Source organism: Pan troglodytes, chromosome 22, assembly GCF_028858775.2.
Source record: "Pan troglodytes isolate AG18354 chromosome 22, NHGRI_mPanTro3-v2.0_pri, whole genome shotgun sequence".
Lineage (NCBI taxonomy): Eukaryota > Metazoa > Chordata > Mammalia > Primates > Hominidae > Pan > Pan troglodytes.
This window is the reverse complement of record NC_072420.2, coordinates 47,207,354-47,227,652: the sequence shown is the minus strand read 5'-3', so window position 1 is coordinate 47,227,652 and position 20,299 is coordinate 47,207,354. Positions and strand designations below refer to the sequence as shown.

The following is a 20,299-nucleotide window of genomic DNA, read 5'->3' as shown; positions in this document are numbered from 1 at the left end:
AAGCTTCAGTTTCCCTCCATAAAGTAGGACAGACAGAGAGAGCTGCCCCTCCACACTGCTCTGAGACATGTCTAGAGGGGCACAGCCCAGTAGGTAGCACAAGGCAACATGGGTGACCCAGGTGATCCAGTGCCTCAGTGGCTGGTAGAAGTGCCACTGAGCTCCACAGGGCAGAGACACAGACTGCCGACTGTGCAGGTGTGGCCATGCTGGGGCCTCCTGCTTGGTCCCAGGAGGCACCTCAACCGTTGAGAGAAGTAAGGCCCAGACCCCACCAAGTGGCCCTACTTACCACACCACCCATGAAACCCTGAGGGCCATGCCCGAGGCAGAGAAAGCCCCCATACTCCTGGGCAGGGGTGTGACCAAGAAAGACATCCCACAGCTCCTCAGCCTACATCTGCAGTTCCACATGTCAGCTTTATTTTTTCTTAAGCACCAAAGGTCAGTTCAAAGAGATTTCCCTAAAGAAGGGTGAATGCCCTGACCATGGTATCCGTTACCTTTATAGAAGCACACTTTCTGGATCCAGGAGAGCGGGTTCGCCTTCATCAGCGCGTAGGGGACGCTGACCACGTGCATCCTGTTCATGACGCTCTGTGGGGGAGCACACATGCTTAGGGCGAGCGGGCCCGAGCCACACCAGAAAAAGCAAAACAAAACCGATGTACTCTCCCAACAACATTTCAGGCAAAGGCTTGGGTTCATCTCAATCCCTTGTTCCAACAATTAGTCATCAGCAAACAACACTCACTGTTAACACTCCATGCCACAGACCAGCATCCCTTTTGAAATCCAGCACATTTGTTAATGTTTCAGCTGCAAGTGGACAAAGAAGGTTACACCACTGAGCAACCCTCTCAATAAGCCCTATGCATTTTCTAGAGAAATTCTGAGGTGAGTATGTCATCAACATGTAAGTTTCAGGAACAGATACAGCATTTCCAAATACCACATACCAATTAATAATAATCCTGGTTATCTATTCAAATTACTGGAAACACATAAAAGTAGAAGGTCATGGAACTAACACAGAGAACCACGCTGAGCACTAATCAGAAGGCACAGGAACATCACATACTGAACAAGCTATACAAGGTGTCACCACAGCTTGTCTTTTCTTCTTTTTTTTTTTTTGAGACAGAGTCTCGCTCTGCTGCCCAGGCTAGAGTGCAATGGAGCAATCTCAGCTCACTGCAACCTCCGCCTCCCAGGTTCAAGCAATTCTCCTGTCTGAGCCTCCCGAGTAGCTGGGACTACAGGCATGCGCTGCCATGCCCGGCTAATTTTTGTATTTTTAGTAGAGAAGGGATTTCACCATGTTGGCCAGGCTGGTCTCAAACTCCTGACCTCAAGTGATCTGCCCGTCTCGGCCTCCCAAAGTGCTGGGATTACAGGTGTAAGTCACCGCACTCGGCCTCTCCACATCTTCTCATCAGATATTTTTGAGTGGGTATTCTTCTCAGAATCAAGAGGTGGGGATGAAAAACTGTCAGGGATATTCTTACTTCTCAACTCTACACCACATCTCCTCAATTCTCACACCCAGAGGCCGTGATCCGGCATCTCCCCTCAGTAAGAGCTGGTGGTTCGCATCACCCTTCGGAAAGTCACTCTTCCTCTGCCCGTTTTCTCACCCAGAGGCATGCAGCTAACACATCTTAGGAAGCTGGAGTGGATAGGGGTCCTGAGGGTTCCCAGCACAGCTCTCTGCTCAGAGCCCCTGGCCAAGTCTTCTCTAATATCCGGCTCCCACCTCGCACAGGCAGAAAGGACAGAGCCTGGGGCTGTGGGCAGACCTGGCTTCTCTCCAAATGCCACAGCACTCCAAAGGCGAACAGGAGAGGTTTGATTTGTGTGCCAGGAAATGCTGTTGCACCATGAATAACAGTACTATAAACACCCTTTCTCTGTTGGTTAAGAACAGAAATTATTATCATTATTATTTAGAGACGGGGTCTTATTACGTTGCCAGGCTGCAGTGCAGTGAATATTCATAGGCACAATCCCATTACTCATTGGCATGGGAGTTTTGACCTGCTCCCTTTCCTACTTGGGTCGGTTCACCCCTCCTTAGCAAGCTGGTGGTTCCCCACTCCTAGAAGGTCACCATGTTGCTGCCAAACTTCGTGCAGATACCTGGTTAGCACAGCCCACTACAGCCCAAAACTCCTGGGCTCAGGCGGTCCTCTTACCTCAGCTTCCCGAGTAGCTGGGACTATAGGCACACATCACCACGCCTGGCTAAAGAACCCAAATTACAGGTGACATATGTAAGATCAGCTCTGAGCTGAAGACAAAGAAAGTCATGGGGCTTGATCTGAAAGATCTAACTTTTTTAATAAAGCCCTTAAAAAATACCTAAAATCACTTTCCAAATCTCAAGTAAAAGCTTTAGCTGTGCCCTCAACTTACACCCTTGCTTTTAAACACCTGTATTTTTTTCTTTTTTTTAAATTCTATTTAAAATTTCTCCCTTTTTTTGTAGAGACAGGGTCTCACTATGTTGTCCAGGCTGCTCTCAAACTCTTGACCTCAAGTGTTCCTCCTGCTTTAGCCTACCAAAGTGGTGGGATTACTGGTATGAACCACTGCACCTGGCCTAAACACCTATATTTTAGATATTTAAACATACCATTCAATTTCACTCAGTAGTTTTGTTCAATTCTAGTATTACAATGTAAGAAAACTACTATGTAATGTAAGAAAAAAGAGTCCATTTTTACAGTTTTTAAAATTATTTGTCACAGTGTACCCCATAAATATATACAATTAGTACTTATCAATTAAATAATATTAATTTAAAAATACCTCAAGTTAAGTATCTGACATTTGAAGTAAATCAGGTGCTGACTATACTTTATCAACAGATCATCTATAACCATAAAGATTCTACTTATATATTTATATCCATGACAGCTGAGGTCAAAACTACAGTCACAGATAAAGTAATAGAAAACTAAAAGTGTTTTCCTCTTTTTGAATGATAAATGCCCTGACCCTCAGTATGTCACAGAGTAAGCCAGCCCCCCAGGGCAGGCCTGTGAACCCAGCACTGTGTATAAATCAATCAGTGGGATATAGGTTCCATGTTCCATAAAATCAACATCCATGTGCATTTACTGAAAACAACCCTGATGGGGTTGTCTGGACTCTGCTAAGAGACACCGTGTGCCCTCTTGGCCAGCACAACCACAGAGACCCTGTAAGCATGCTAAAGACAGTGCATCTCCCTACCTGGCATGACCTGGATTAATGGGCAAAGGCACTACCCAGGGGTGGTTTTGACAGGTGCAGTGACAGTCACATGATTAGGTACGTCGGGTATCTGTGTGAGGCTGGAGGGGCCACCGCCCCACCCCCGAGAGCCCTTACCTTCTGAGTACCCGCACGCCTGGGTCAGAGCCCGGCACTGTGCCAGCAGGGATGCGTGGGACACTGTGACCCCCACCGTACTGCCTTCTTTGCTGGTTTTATACTGAAAGATTTCAAGGAAAAAAACATGATGTGGTATTTCTAGAGGTGACAACAGACAGAATGGAAACTGGTAGAATCTTCAAAAGAAGAAGTGGTCAGTGTCTCTCCTCTAACCATCGGCCTCTAACCAGCAGCCCAGGTACACAGCAAAACGCTGGCCGCTGAGGGGATGCTTCAGTGGAAGTTGCGGCTCCTCTTGGGCAGGTGCCCGAGGGCAATGGTGCGCCATGGGCTCCCTCATAACTCTCTGCATCCCCAGGGAGCCAATTAGGAGAGAATTAGATGAGAGAGAAACCTGGAAGGATCTGAGCAAGGATTTATATGACACTCTGTATCTCCAGGGCAGAGATAAAACAAGAACTCTTAGGCCAAAACTTAACAAAAAAGAACAGCAACTTACATTCTTATGAAAAGCAAGACTTAAGCCTGTGGGACATGTTTTTACATTCTCTAAGTTAGGAACAGTCATTACCTCAATGTAGGCGGTCCCAGTCCCTGTGTCCTGGGCCAGAGGGTGCCAGTCCTTTGGGGGCTTGGCCAGATGCTTCCCATCAATCACTAGCCAGGAGAGCGGGGGCCAACCTGTGACACACAGACAGGACACAGAACAGCAAGCAGTCAGAGGCATCTGCTCCCCACACTCGAAGCCTGCGCCTCCAACATGCAGCACTAGCTACTGAGCGAATAAGGAGTGCAAGTTTTAGTCTCATTTCATTTTATATAATTTAAAAAGGTACATCCGGCCAGTGGCTACCACATTAGACAGTACAGGTCGAGACATGAAGCCAGATGAAAACCGAGATTCACCAAGGACTCGAACAAGGGATCACTTTTGCTGAAGACCCAGACACCTCTGTCATGTTTAATTTCTGGAACACCATGCATTTAACACAGACCACAGTCAGAACACTGACTCCCCTTCCCTTGGGAGGCCTCACCTTTGAAAGCTGCCACCTCTCCTGTCTGTGCCTTGGGGAGGCCTTTCTGACAAGCGTCTGTGGTTAGGGCCAAGAAGACTCCACAGCTGCCCAGCAGAAACCCAACCTGCTGGCTGCCTGCATCCTGCAGAAAGCAGAGTGACCGTGTGGGGTGGGGTGCTCACAGCAGCCACAGCCCCAGACCCTTGGTGCTCCAGGCCATGCACAGAGAACAGATCTTTTTTTCATCCCTCATAAAACTTCCAGAATAATTCAGTCCCATTATTGATATATATGATCTTTTCACGGAAATAGTTCATGAAAATGTGACAACTATGTTTAAATTTAAAAGATAATTTTGGTTTGTATTTGTGGTGAAATATAAAGTTTAATGGGCTAATTTCTCAAAGTTTATTCTTACAAATGACATTTAGAAGCATTTTTAATAAACTCCAAAGTTAATGGCATTGAAATTTCTATTGAATCATGTTTGAAATTTACAAATTAATCTGGAGAGGCCTGGTCACTAACGATATTAAATTATTTCCACACAGAAACACATTTCCTTGTAGCCAAGTCTTCTGTGTCCCTCAGCAGTATTCTGTCATTTTCTTCATATAAATTTGGAGTTTACTCCTAAAATCTCTAGTTTTACTCCTAAGAATCACTGCATTCAAATACCTGCTCATCATATATTATCCTTCGAGATACACTAGTTTGATTTGCAAATTTTACTTTTGGGATTCTTGAATATTTCTGGATAATGCTCCTGTTAACAACTGCCTGAATTCTGGGACAGGATGACAGAAAACTGATTTTCTCAAATTCATGCCTTGTCTATTTTTTTTCAGTAATCATATTATTGATAGTTATATCAAAAATGTTACAGATACCTAGATCAGCAAGACCCCACATTAATAATTTATCAGCAACAGAAACTGCCTACGGTCATATAAGTGAACAGAAACGCAAGATAATTTCCATCTCGTTTATTCAAAACTGCCACTGAGAAGTGAGCTATATCACTGTAATGATATATTTATCCCTAAGAAATAATAATTATTTTCTATAAACATATGGTTTTGAGGAAAAGTTGAACAAAATCTTATTGAATCATAATTCTATTCATTAAAGGAAAAAATGGCTATCATTTCTGTTGGGAAATTCATGTAGATGATAGAACAGCTCCACCTAATAAGAGTGTGGTGTGGGAGCATCACCAGCAAAACGGTTCTCAGTGCCCCTCTCATTAACCAGAAAAGAGGCAGGCAAAACGGCATCTGATTTCTCTTGAGTCCTGGCCAGCCTGTTGACTACTAGCTTTCTCTCCTCTGTCAAAACAGCTGCTTGCTGCCTGCCCACATGAGTGAAAAGGAAGTAAGATACTGCTGGTATCAAGTTCAGAAGCGAACCACACGGGACCTGAGCCATGGGTTTGCTACCTTTCTTGTTAATGGCACTTCTATGGGGACAGGAACCAGCTCTGCCAGGAGACACCCATAAAATGCAACCATGAACATCACAGGGTCACTATTCGGAAACACGAGCGCCACCTACAACAGTACAAAGAAATGAATATTCCAAATTTCCAATTTTTACAATATCTAGTTAAATTAAAAGCTAGTTATAAATAAAATTTTTGTAAGCCCCAAATATTGTAATAATTGTGCTTGAAACCATAAGGGACAAGTCCAAATAGTATTTAACTGAGTAGAGACAGTTGACTCAGGGCCTTTGAGAACACGCAACAATGAATAACCAATAAGCGCTGACTTTGTAAGACAAAATTTAAGCTGTATCTATATTCTGTACTTGAGGTCTGGAAATTTAGTTTCTAACAAGTTTGTTTGTTGAAAAGGGCAAGGTTCTCCTTCAAAATTTGGTTTTAACAGTGGTTGCCCAGAATGTAACCTATAACCTTCAGACTAGATGTTTGGTATGGAAAGTATATTTTTACAGAATTTGTTAGGAAGAGCTGTGCTCACTTTTATAAAGTGTAATATTACAGGAGGCAGAATTTGCCACCAATTTCTTCAACTCAATCACTGTGACCTTGTCCATTTTATTATGATTCACCTAACCAAAGAGATTCTCTTGCAAGTCAAGAATCTGAAAGTCTTTATCCTTGTAAGAATGTTTTTCAAGAAAATTAGTGATTCTTGAATTCATTCTAAAGCGTTGCATAAAATCTCATCTATGAACACAACATATCATAAAGTATTATTCTTAAACTGTTTACATTTTTATAGCCAAGTACACATTTCCTTTCTTTTCTGATAACAGCTACCTCCATTTCTACTTGCGTTGCTTTCTGTGTATTCTCTAGCTCATTTGTTTTAAAATACTCCCTCAGCTGGGTCAAATACCCACCTACTGGTGGGTCATTTTCCAAATAACCACCCACTCAGGAGAGCCGTGAGTGTCCCCTGCTGCTGAGGACTCCACTGCTGAGGGTCTCGGTTCTCCTGATGGTGGGTGCTGAGGATTCCACCCCACCCTGGAGTCTTGGTTCTCCTGATGGTGGCTGTGCTGCCCCCTGGACTGCTGCCAGTGATGGTCCTGGGGCCTCCACTGTGGTCCTCCTGCTTGCACCCTACTCACTCACTCACTCACGTGGCTGAGGGACATCTTCTAAGAACTTGACAAGAAAGTGCTTGCAAGCCAAACGTTTCTGAGTCCTGCACGTCTGAAAATGGCTATACTATTCTCAAATCTGTTGAATCTCTGGGAACAGAATTTTAAGTTAAAATTATATTCCCTCTGAATGTTTGAAGCATCATTCCACTCTCTTTCAGTTTTACCAATGAGAAATCCCAAAAGCCACTGTCATTGCCAATCCTTTGTGTACATCCTACTTTTCCCCTGAAAGCTCTGGGATTCTTTTCTGTACTCCTCGTATTATGCAATATTATGGGCGTGCGTTTTGGTGTGCATCCTTGAATATTTACACTCTCCAGGTCCGGGATATTGTCCTGAATTACTATTTTCATTTAAAATGTTCTACTTTCTGTTCTCCTTTCTCTTTCTGGACTCCAGTTATCAGTCAGGTGTTGTGTCTTCTTGATCGAGTCTTTTTGTCCTATTTTACTCCGCTCTCCATCTCTTAGTCTTTCCTACCGGCATCCTTTTCTTGACTTATGAAACATCTTCATCTCTGATTTCCAAGAATATTAATACTCACTTTTTAGAAACATTGTTTTCTGTATCTAGCTTTCCTTGTTGTTTCCTCTTTCCTCCCTTCCTTACTTTTCTTGTCTCTTTCTCACTCCCTCTCTTCCCTTCCCTTTTCTTTGTCTTTTGGTATTTTCTCTCATATTGACATTTCCTTCTTAAAAGTCCTTGGCTAATAGTTCACATTAAAGACTTAGGCACTGAAAGAGCTACTTGGAACTGTCTGCCAGCTTGTTAACCTGCAGTTTCCTTGTTGGGTGATCTGACACAGGTGACCTTCTCACTAGGGGATTTCACTGGTATGTTGATTTTCACCATGTTCTCCTAATTTCCACCCTGGACTTTCTAGTATACCAGGGTCCTCCAGTCTGGTCCAGCTTGCCTACAGTAGTACTGTCCAACAGAAGTTTCTATGATGACAGAAATGTTCTACCTCTGATCTATAAATACGGTAGCTACTAGCCACACTCCTACTGAGCCCTTGAAATGTGGCTTGTGCAACCAAGAAACTAAATTTTTTATTTTATTTAATTTTGGTTAATTTAAATAGCCCCAAATGGCTACTGCCAACCATATAGGGCAGTGTAGCACAAGAGAATAAGTCTCCAGCATCCTATTTTGGCAGATAGGTACAAGGAGGTTACCCGGACACACAGAATAGGGAAGGAGATAAAAATACAGAATTTCACAGCAGGGTTTCAGACCTTTAGATTTTAGTTCATAAAATCTAAGCTCTGGAATCTAACATTTTTAGTATCAACATATATGAAGTCAAACAGAAAAGAAGATGAAGAAACAGTGGACAAACAATGAAACAACGAGTGCAGAAAAAGAATGCTGCTTTACTCTACATCACAAACTTTGCCATATTTAATATTTTTCACTGCTTTTTTTTTTTCTTCTCTGAGACGGAGTCTCACTCTGTCGCCAGGCTGGAGTGCAGTGGCGAGATCTTGGCTCACTACAACCTCCACCTCCCGGGTTCAAGAGATTCTCATGCCTCAGCCTCCCGGGTAGCTGGGATTACAGGCACGCACCACCACGCCCAGCTAATTTTTTGTATTTTTAGTAGAGACAGGGTTTTGCCATGTTGCCCAGGCTGGTCTCAAACTCCTGAGCTCAGGCAATCCACTCACCACAGCCTCCCAAAGTGCTAGGATTACAGGCATGAGCCACCGCGCCCAGTCCTCACTGCTGATTTTAAATCCCTTGTATTAATGCTGTAATTCTAACTAAATGATAGAACACTAATTTCAATGAAACAGATTATTTAAGTCTCTGCTTTTGCTCATTCCAACAAAGTGACATTCTAGTTACTTACTCTGTCTCCAGGTTTAAGTAGAGGTTCATTCTTACTTGTCAGTTTATTAAGTAGAGTATAAGCTAGTTTTAAACTCCGACTCCAAAGTTTACCTAAAACAAAATAAAAATACTAAGCAATGTAAAATTTAAGAAACAAGTAATTAACATTTTAATGTAGAAACCAAAATACCCCGAAATATACCATTACCCCATTAGTGGAAATTTAGGTAGTTTCCAACTAATAACTATTCTGCACAATGTTGTAATGAACATCATTGTTTTCTCTTAAAAATAGCTTACAGATTTATTTTTCTTAATACAAAAATAAAATAGGATTTTATTATAGAAAATCTGGACTACAGAAGAGCCAGCAGAGGCAGGTTGCAGTGACTCACACCTGTAATCCCTGTACTTTGGGAGGACGAGGCAGGCAGATCACTTGAGGCCAGGAGTTTGAGACCAGCCTGGCCAACATGGCAAAACCCCATCTCTGCTAAAAATACAAAAAATTAGCTCAGTGTGGCGGTGTGTGCCTGTAATCCCAGCTGCTCGGGAGGCTGAAGCATGAGAATTGCTTGAACCTGGAAGGTGGAGATTGCAGTGAGAGCCAGCCTGGGCAATAAAGACATTATCTTAAAAAAAAAAAAAAAAAAAAAAAAAAAAAAAAAGCAAGCAGAAAAAGTCAGTATTTGGTATACATATGTATATGTACATATGTGTGCATATATATACAGCTATACACATATAAACACGTATACATGCCTGTATAATTTTCAAGAAATGAGATACTTCACCCTACTTTTTAAATTAATATTGCATTGTAAATGGATTTTCATTACATTAAATATCCCTCAATTACATCATTTGTAAAAGTAGCACATAATTTCTTTAATCTTTACAACAATTCATGAAATGGGTCATATCTTTGTTTTAACATGTTAAATTCCTAATTTAATATGTTAAATTTAAGATGTTAAAATACCAGCCATCCCCAAAGAGACGTTCCCCTGACCAAAAATCAAGAGACAATATAAACAAAAGCAACAGATCCAAAGGTGATCCGGGTATCAATGCCATCCATTCTTTACTTGGAAAGCCATCAGGACCTCACGCCAGGCACAGGGCCCAGGAACCAGCTCTTATCCCCTGAGGTCCTTCCCACCACACACCCCTCCTGGCGCAGCTGCTATGCTCATAAGCACTCAATAGGGGAGAGCTTCACTGAGGAAGACAGGACAATAGAGAAAGGAAAAGCCTAGAGGACTGGGGGTGTCTAGAGAGGACGACAGAGGCAGGGGTGACCATGGGACAGGAAGACTGAGAAATCTGAATCTAACCCCCCACACTTGAAGGAGCCTTAACACCCCCTCACCAAGCAGCCTATCAAAGAAGCAACACAAAGTCATCACTGAGCCCTTTAAGTCCCTGTGGCACAACTGCAAGCAGGTTGAGTAGCCATGCCCTGCAAATGAGCGCTCAATTTCCCGTGTAATAATATGAAGCTCAGGTGCAACACTATGAAATAAGTGAACTGTGGGACCTGAGAAATGAATGAGAAAAAAAAAATACTAGACTGGGCACGGTGACTCATGCCTGTAATCCCAGCACTTTGGGAGGCCAAGATGGGTGGATCATCTGAGGTCAGGAGTTCGAGACCAGACTGGTCAACACGGTGAAACCCTGTCTCTACTAAAAATACAAAAAATTATCTGGGAGTGGTGGCACACACTGTAATCCCAACTACTCAGGAGGCTGAGGCAGGAGAACTGCTTGAACCCAGGAGGCAGAGGTTGCAGTGAGACGAGACTGTGCCACTGTCCTCTAGCCTGGGCGAGAGTGAGACTCCCTCTCAAAAAAAAAAAAAAAAAAAAAAAAAAACTCAACTCAAACCACTGTTTTAGCCTATTTTAAAAGGTCAGTTTAAGGTGTTAATAATTGTAATGCATAAAGAATTTCAAACTGAATCCAGCTACATAAAAAGAATAATGCATCAGGACCAAGTCAGTTTTATCTCAGGAATGCAAAGAGGTTCAACAGAAAACCCACATAATTTGCCACATTAACAAAATAAAGGTGAAAAATAAAACAATCATATCAATAGATGGAAGAAAAGAAAAACAGTTTAAATCATTCATGATTTTAAAATGATTTTAAATGATTTTTGAAATTCTTCTTAAACTCAGAATGAAAGGAAACATACTTCCTTAATGTGATAAGGGGCATCTTTAGAAACCCAACAGGAAATATCATAATTAATGGTTGGATATTGAAAGCTTCCCCTCTGAGAGAAGTAAGTAAAGGATGTCTGTTTTCAGCATTTTACTGAAAGGCTTAGCCAGTGCAAAAAGGGAGAAAAAGCTGAACAACTGGAAATATAACTACCATTATTTGCAGATGACACGATGGTGTAGCTTATGAATCTTTTGTAACTGAATTTAGCAAGGCTGCTAAATATATCAACATACAAACACCATTTGATTTCTACATACTAGCAATACAGAGTAAACAGGCCTGGCGCAGTGGCTCACACCTGTAATCCTGGCACTTTGGGAGGCTGAGACGGGCAGATTGCCTGAGCTGAGGCGTTCAAGACTAGCCTGGGTGAGATGGTAAAACCCTGTCTCTACTAAAATACAAAAAATCAGGCGGACATGGAGGCAGGCACTTGTAATCCCAGCTACTCAGGAGGCTGAGGCATGAGAATTGCTTGAATCCAGGAGGCGGAGGTTGCAGTGAGCCAAGATCGTGCCACTGCACTCCAGCCTGGACAACAAAGCGAAACTCTGTCTCAAAAAAAAAAAAAAGTAAATGAAGATTTTTGATGAAAGTATCCACCACAAGCTTAAAACACACACACACTAAGTACTTGAGACTGCCACAAGAAATATGCAAAATCTCCCCACAGAAAACCATACATTACTGAGATAAAGTAAAAAATATTTGAATGGAGGGACAGATGTCCAAGGGCTGGAAGACTCAATAATGCAAAGGTGGCCAGGTACGGTGGCTCACGCTTGTAATCCTAGCACTTTGGGAGGCCGAGGCAGGTGGATCACCTGAGGTCTGGAGTTCGAGACCAGCCTGGCCAACATGGTGAAACCCCATCTCTACTAAAAATAAAAAAAATTAGCCAGGTGTGGTGGCAGGCGCCTGTAATCCCAGCTACTCAGGAGACTAAGGCAGAAGAATCACTTGAACCCGGGAGGCAGAGGTTGCAGTGAGCTGAGATTGTGTCATTGCACTCCAGCCCGGGCAACAAGAGCAAAACTCCATCTCAAAATAATAATAATAATAATAATAATAATAATAATAATAATAATAAATAATGCAAAGGTGTTAATTCTCTTAAGACTCAAAGTAATGGTAATAATCTCAGTAGGTATACTGTGACACCTGATAAGCTCATTCTAAAGTGGATCCTGAAATGCACAGGGTAAGAATTGCTAAGACACTCTTTTTTTCAGTTTTTTAAAATATGGAACATTTCACAAAAGTGTGTCATCCTTGCACAGGTACCATGCTCATCTTCTCTACATCATTCCAGTTTTAGTGTATGTGCTGCCAAAGTGAGCATGTAAGATACTTTTGAAGAAGAAAACAAGATGGCAGGCTTTCTCTATAGATGTCAAGACTTATTATAAAACTATGGCAATTAAGACAGTGTGGTATAGGCACAAAGATAGAAAATAAATCAATGAAATAAAACAGAGAACAGCAAAACAGATCCACCCATGTGTGGACAACTCAACTGATGACCCACGTGCCACCGCAGAAGAGTGGGGCAAGGGCTGTCTCCTCCTTAGACAAGAACGGGACAGTAGGTTATCTTTCTTTAGAAACGAACCCGGGAACCCAGTCCCACACCATTCACAAAAACACATTCCAGGTGAATGGCAGACCTAAATGTGAACAGTAAAACAACAGCATTTTCCCAAATTAATGGAATAATGTTTTGATCTCAGCCAAGGGAAACAGTACTTAAAGAGAACACAAAAAGCAAAAATCGGGCCAGGCATGGTGGCTCACAACTGTAATCCCAGCACTCTGGGAGGCCAAGACAGATGGATCACCTGAGGTCAGGAGTTCGAGACCAGCCTGGTCAACACAGTGAAACCCTGACTCTACTAAAAATACAAAAAATTAGCCGGGCCTGGTGGTGCACACCTGTACTCCCAGCTACTTGGGAGGCTGATGCGTAATAATTGTTTGATCCGGAAGGCAGAGGCTGCAGTGAGCCAAGATCACGCCACAGCACTCCAGCCTGTGCAAAAGAGTAAGACTCTGTCTCAAAAAAAAAAAAAAAAAAAAAGCAAAAAGCAAAAATCATAAAAGAAAAGAAGGTGACTGATAGAACTTCTGTTCACTAAGCTACATTCGTGGAAAGCCAGCCGCAAACAGGGAGAGAGCTCTTGCAAGGTATTACTGACACAGGGCTGGGATCCAGAATATAATATAAAAAATTCCTATAAATGATCCTGTATTAGAAAAGGTGCAGCTGCTCTGCCTAGGGAGTAGCCATTCTTTTACTCCTTTGCTTTCTTAATAAACTTGCTTCCACTTTACTACACTGACTTGCCCTGAATTCTTTCTTGCACAAGGTCCAAGGAGCCTCTCTTGGGGTCTGGAATAGGATCCCTTTCTGGGAACATCTTCCCGGTGAATTCCAAAGGGACAATACTGAGGAGACCCCCGACCCAAAGGAGATAAGACCACAGCACCAATTGGCCGACTTTGGCTAAGTGGGGTGCATTTACCAGGGTAAAGGATGGAACTGGGTTAGAGTCCCAACTTAGGGGAGTCAGAGTTTCTCCTAAGACAGAGTGGGTTAAAGGCCCCTCTTAATAAAAGGCAAGGGCACTTGAACAAACCTGGGTTCGAGGCCCAACTTGGGAAGGTTAGAGACCTTCCTAAGATATAAGGGGTTAGAGGGTCCCCCTTCAGTAAAGTCCCTCGTGGCCAAGAATGGATCTGGCACTACAGAATGTTAACCACTATTCTCTCTGGATTCATCTGCCTTGCACTCTTTGCTGACGGCTTTGGGTGACAAGGTTAGGCATGTACAGGATCATGGAACATGGGAGCATTTTTTCTCCCCAAAAGGGGAAACTCCAGAGCTGACGGGACAGCTGGAAAAGATCCCTTCATTACTGACAAGCGGCCGCCTGAACTTTTGATTCAGCATCGCCGCAATGGCTGGGTCTTTCTCCGGCCTCCCTGAGCTCCTCACCTTCCCCATACTGCCACAGGCAATGCTTTTCTCCCTTTCTCTTTTCCATCTTTTCTGTTACTCAGGGCAACTGCTCCTTCATCTTGCCCAGAGACCACATGTTGAAAAATGTCCTTGGGAGTTGACTTGTAACCACGCGGAAGGTACTTTCTCTTGGTTTCCACCGAGTGAACAGGAATTTGAGGGTTCATATCGTAGTTAGCTCTGAAGGTTATCTCGAGCAGTTAAAAGCCTTTGCAAGCTCAGAATTGGATGCTCTGGACTTCTTCTGGGAATAGTCCAAGTGCCCAATACTGTAGCTTATTGGCTAAAGTTTATTGTTTTCACCTGGGAGGTTACCTTTGGTAAAGTTCCAAAGTCAGAAATATTGGCCGTAAGGCCTGGCTGAAGTTGGGTAATAAGAGATTTAAAAGGAATTTTAAAAAAAAGCACTATGGGCCAGGTGCAGTGGCTCATACCTGTAATTCCAGCACTTTGGGAGGCTGAGGCGGGTGGATCACAAGGTCAGGGGTTCAAGACCAGCCTGGCCAACATGGTGAAACCCCATCTCTACTAAAAATACAAAAAAAAAAAAAAAAAAAAAAAATTAGCCAGGCGCACGCCTGTAATCCTAGCTACTCAGGAGGCTGAGGCAGGAGAACTGCTTGAACCTGGGAGGCGGAGGTTGCAGTGAGCCAAGATCACGCCACTGCACTCCAGCCTGGGCGACAGAGCCAGACTCCATCTCAAAAAAAAAATAAATAAATAAATAAGAAGCTAGGCGTGGTGGCTCACATCTATAATCCCAGCACTTTGGGAGGCCAAGGCGGGTGGATCACCTGAGGTCAGGAGTTTGAGACCAGCCTGATCAACATGGAGAAACCCCATCTCTACTAAAAATACAAAATTAGCTGGGCATGGTGGCACATGCCTGTAATCCCAGCTACTCGGGAGGCTGAGGCAGGAGAATCGCTTGAACCTGGGAGACAGAGGTTGCGGTGAGCTGAGATCGCGCCATTACACTCCAGCCTGGGCAACAAGAGCAAGACTCCATCTCAAAAAAAAATTTTTTTTTAATTAATTAAAAAAATAAAAGAGCACTATGGTTAAAAGTCACCTTAAAAGCAGATATTCAAGGTCTAACAGCCTGGGACTCCTTGGGGGAAACAGAGGAGGCGCCACAGACCCCATTTTGGGAAGAACCTCTGTTTTCCTCATGAAACCCCAGGAATTTAAAATTTAAAATCTCAAAATCTAAGGCTCTGCTCTGTTTTGCAGCACTGTGTTATCTGACGGTTTTGATTTCACATGACGGGAGAGCTCTGGTGTAATAACTAGGGAGGAAATATACTTTGGGGGTAGCTAATGGCAGTTGTAGGGGAATACACACCTCTCTGCATGTTTGGATCAGAGAAGCATGCTCTTGGCCACCTAGAAGGTATGGAAATGTCCCCCAAGCCCCACTGAGAGATAACACTCCCATGGGGAATGGGCTGATTCCCTTTTTGAGGATCCAGTATCTGGTATAGAAATGAGAACTTTGATTTTTGGAATCTGCTTTGCCTTCCAGCTGCTTATTAGGCTCCAGAAACTGCATGTTTCCCTAGCCCTGTTTAGCAAAGAGCTCCACCCTGAAGCCAGTAATCCAGTTAAGAAACTTAGAAACTGGAAAATGGAAAATCTTACGTCTCCTGGATCTTCTGTCTATTTACATGTTATGTGTGTGATGTTTATATATGAAAGAGCTTTGATTAATTGGTTTAAAAATACTAAGACCTTAAACCAAATATCTTGTCAGAAAAATTAAAACTGTAATGCCTTTTAGTTCATGTGACTTAAGTAACCTTTGGGAAATAAAGACAGTTTTAAAGACTATTGGTAAAATAAAAATATCTTAAAAAATTTAGGCATTTGGTCTAAATTAGGCAGGTCAGATATTAGGTTTGCTAAATGCTTTACGGTCATAAACTGCTTCTTCGGTTAACAATGTAACATGTACTTGAGACTATGGGACTATGGGAAAAGCAGTTCTACCTGCAAGGTGTGAAATGTGCATGGAAAGTGAAATGTGTTTTTGGTAAAAAGATTGTAAGAAGTCATGGGAATGTGGATTTTTTTTTTTTTTTTGCCTAGATTAAAGGGTTAAAGGATTATTTTCAGTTGGATAGAATAATGCTGAAGGTTTGAGCAAGTTGTGGAAGGTTTGTGAAAAATTAATCTTGTAAAAGAAATTGTGTGTGAACACACTGGCCTAAAGTTAAAGGGGTATTATTCAGTTTTTCCATAAATTGAATACTGGAATAAAAGCACAACAGTTTTCTTGGAGCATGAATCTGCTCTTTAACAAAAAGTGTAAAGGGTTATAAAAGGTTTATGAGAATCTTACCTTATGGTTGAATAGATTTGTCTACAAGGTTTTATTAAGAATTGGGTTTGACATCAATAATGCACTAATGCAATGGTGAAATTTTGCTTTCTCCCTTGAGCAGGATTTTTATATTAAAAAAATAATGAAAGATGGCTGGGTGTAATGGCTCATGCCTGTAATCCCAGCAATTTGGGAGGCCAGGGCAGGCAGATCACTTGAGGTCAGGAGTTTGAGATAAGCCTGGCCAACATGGTGAAAACCGGTCTCTACTAAAAATACAAAAATTAGCCAGGCATGGTGATGCACACCTGTAGTCCCAGCTACTCAGGAGGCTGGGGCAGAAGAAGTGCTTGAACCCAGGAGGCGGAGGTTGCAGTGAGCCGAGATCACGCCACTGCACTTCAACCTGGGTGACAGAGTGAGACTCCGTCTCAGGAAAAAAAAAGAAAAGACAACAAAGATTTTTGTTTGCCTTTTGAATAAACTATAGGAAAAAGAAGGGAAAGAAAGGAGACAGATTATTTGGAAAGCTAAGTCTTCCTTCTATTAATGAGTAAAGGATTTTGCCTTTTAAAAATTTTTGAGTTATCATTTTGGGTAAATGAATGACTTATGGTGACCTGGGATTCTATTTTGTAATATCAAGCGTTTAAACCTTTAATATTTGACAAACTTTCCAACATCATACTCTAAATTCTGCCTTTTCCTGACCTAATTAATCTTTTAGATATTAGGTCCTCTCAAGTCCAAAAAATGACATATTCAGCTTATTTGGTATAAAAATCACACAGCAAGCACTGTCAGATATGAAATGATGCTTGGCTTTCTTTGGGCTATATTTGTATAAATATGTTATTCGTTTGTGTTCCAAAATCGTGTGAAACTTCTATAACTCTGATATGACAGTACATGTTATTAATAAATATAATTGGTATGTTAAATTGTTCCATGTCACAGAAGTAATCAAAATTCCTAGTCAATTGTGGCTTTTGTAGAGGCTGCCCTAAGGCATTCTGTCATCCATACAAAATTGTTGTCTTGTTTGGGTCCTCTTTAGAAGGTGGTTTTATAATCAACTAGAGAACTCTAACAGGTGTTTTTGAATGCAGGTTTCTGATAACTTTGGAGATTGTGACATTAGAATAGAGGAAAAACTTTCAGGACTCTCATGGAGAGCCAAAATGTTCATGAATATCGAACAGGAGTTAACTGCATGAGCTGAAGTAATAGGACTAACAGAACTAATAGAAGACAGAAGTAACTTGTTTTGACATGAGCTGAACTAATAGGACTAATAGAACCAGTAGAAAACAGAAGTAACTTGTTTTGACTTTTTGCTTAAATTGTTGCTGATTCTTTGTTTTGTTTTTCAGAGCCAAGAAAACTTCTCTTTTGAGCTATTTACAGCTTTTAACAATTGAGTAAAGTAGAGAGAAACAAGAGAGATGGGCAATGTAAAAATCTGGATCAGGCCGGGTGCGGTGGCTCATGCCTGTAATCCCAGCACTTGAGGAGGCCGAGACGGGTGTATCACAAGGTCAGGAGATCGAGACCGTCCTGGCTAACATGGTGAAACCCCGTCTCTACTAAAAATACAAAACATTAGCCGGGCGTGGTGGCGGGTGCCTGTAGTCCCAGCTACTTGGGAGGCTGAGGCAGGAGAATGGCGTGAACCCTGGAGGCGGAGCTTGCAGTGAGCCGAGATCGCGCCACTGCACTCCAGCCTGAGCAGCAGAGCAAGACTCCATCTCAAAAAAAAAAAAAAAAAAAAAAAAATCTAGATCAATATTCTAATTCTGGGCACACTGGAATCAGCTAGCAATCCCATATCATCTTAGTTCCAACAGTTACCCAGTTCATGAAAATCCCTATTTAATTTACTTGGGATAATTTTACTTATTTTGTTTTACTGTTGTGGAATATATTGCTGTTGTACTCTGTGTAGGAATGCAGGATAAGCTTACTCAATGTTTTCCTAAACTGAACACTTATTAATCTTCCAGATATCAAATTTTCTTGGCGTTATGAATGGCCCTCACCATACTGATGCTTTCTGACTTAGCTCCTTTCTTTCTCAAATATAAAAGACCCTAATAGTTAGGCAGGAATGTCATCACTCCTGTTCAGCCTGAAGAAGTTATAGAAGATGAATCTTTGTCTCTCTACAACCTTTAGAATTAAGGCTTCTCTCATAAAACAGAGAGGGGAAATAGGTCAGAGGCGTTTAAACCAGAGCAACTCCATCTTGAATAGGGGCTAGGTAAAATAAGGCTGAGATCTGCTGGGCTGCACCCCCAGTAAGTTAGGCATTCTAAGTCACAGGATGAGATAGGAGGTCGGCACAAGATACAGGTCATAAAGACCTTACTGATAAAACAGCATGTGTGGTGAAGAAGCTGGCCAAGTCCCCGCAAATGAAGATGGCAATGTAAGTGACCTCTGGTTGAACTCACTGCTCATTATACACTACTTACAATGATTGGCATGCTAAAAGACACTCCCACCAGTGCCATGACAGTTTACAGCAGCCATGGCAACGTCAGGAAGTTATCCTAGATGGTCTAAAATGGGAGGAACCCTCAGTTCCAGAAACTGCCCACCCCTTTCCCAGAAAATTTATGAATAATCCACCCCTTGTTTAGCATATAGTCAAGAAATAACTCTAAGTATTCTTAGTCCAGCAGCCCAAGCTGCTGGTCTGCCTATGGAGTAGCCATTCTTTTATTCCTTTGCTTTCTTAATAAACTTGTTTTCATTTTATTTACATATACTTCTTGAGACAGGGTCTCGCTCTGTCACTTAGGCTGCAGTGCAGCGGTGCAATCTTGGCTCACTGTAACCTCCACCTCCTGGGTTCAAGCAATTCTCATGCCTCAGCCTCCCGAGTAGCTGGGACTATAGGCGCATGCCACCACACCCGGCTGATTTTTGTATTTTTAGTAGAGACAGGCTTTTGCCATGTTGGCCAGGCTGGTCTCAAACTCCTAGCCCCAAGTGATTCACCCATCTCAGCCTCCCAAAGTGCTGGGAGTATAGATGTAAGCCACCGTGCCCAGCCTTTCACTAAAGAAAAAATGTGTAAAAGATTCAAGGGGTACTTAACAAAAGAGCAAGTTAAAATGACAGGAAAGATCTCAATCTATTTAGTTATCAGTAAAATGCACATTAAAACCACAATGAAATACCACCATATTCTCACGAGAGTAGCTAAAATTCATAAGCCTGACAATACCAAGTGCTGATAATGATGGGGAGCAGGTAGGGCCCACCCACACTGATGGGCCAAGGGTGAACTGGAAAACGGTGGTGCCATCTCAGCAATGTGAAGGTGCCCATAACCCTAGACCTAGTACTTCCACTCCTAAGTACTCAACCTTCAGAAACATATGCTTAGCTACCACGTGGCACACACCAGAATCTTCCTGGGAGCACTGTTTCTAGTAGCTAAAACTGGATACAGCCCATGTATTCCAGCAACAGCATAATGCTTAAGTAAATTCTGGTATATTCATTCCTCAACAGAAATAAATGAATTACAACTACCCGCAATAACATGGATGAATTTTAAAAGCACAATGGTGGAAGACTCTGCTTCCGAGTAGGAGAGGGTACTGGTGGCAGACCAGCACTCCTGCCTAAGATGAGTTTAAAAACTGAATAAAATGCAGAAATGATCTTTTGGAGGCAGCAAGTTGCTGCTCAGCAAAGACAACTAAAGGAGTTAAGATTCCAGAGAGGGAAAACCCTCCGGAAAGTGAGCTGAGCTGCAGCTGTCTTCACGCTGTCCATGTTCAGGGATTCCAGCCCCCACGGGGGGCTGAGTATCCACCTGGAGCAGTCCCACCAGGACATGAAGAA

General features: G+C 42.4%; 1 protein-coding gene and 1 non-coding gene across 34 annotated transcripts in view; both read right to left on the bottom strand.

Annotated features, from left to right (window-relative positions):
- The window catches only part of DIP2A (disco interacting protein 2 homolog A), a 113,216-nt gene that overhangs the window by 32,268 nt on the left and 60,649 nt on the right, over window positions 1-20,299 (bottom strand). For 32 of the 33 annotated variants that reach the window (XR_010154501.1, XR_010154509.1, XR_010154498.1 and 29 more), the window contains 7 exons: window positions 8,887-8,978; window positions 5,837-5,947; window positions 4,416-4,539; window positions 3,950-4,059; window positions 3,376-3,478; window positions 755-819; window positions 504-597 (listed from right to left, as the gene is read on the bottom strand). Coding sequence is in view for 21 of the 33 variants with exons in the window: in XM_063803614.1 (XP_063659684.1) it covers window positions 504-597; window positions 755-819; window positions 3,376-3,478; window positions 3,950-4,059; window positions 4,416-4,539; window positions 5,837-5,947; window positions 8,887-8,978 (699 nt within the window). In the remaining 12 variants the exon portion in view is untranslated. The remainder of the gene's footprint in view (window positions 1-503; window positions 598-754; window positions 820-3,375; window positions 3,479-3,949; window positions 4,060-4,415; window positions 4,540-5,836; window positions 5,948-8,886; window positions 8,979-20,299) is intronic. The other variant, XM_063803612.1, reaches the window with a different exon arrangement.
- LOC112206676 (U6 spliceosomal RNA) lies at window positions 12,337-12,441 on the bottom strand. Its single transcript, XR_002941110.1, has one exon. It is a non-coding gene; the product is annotated as a U6 spliceosomal RNA (small nuclear RNA).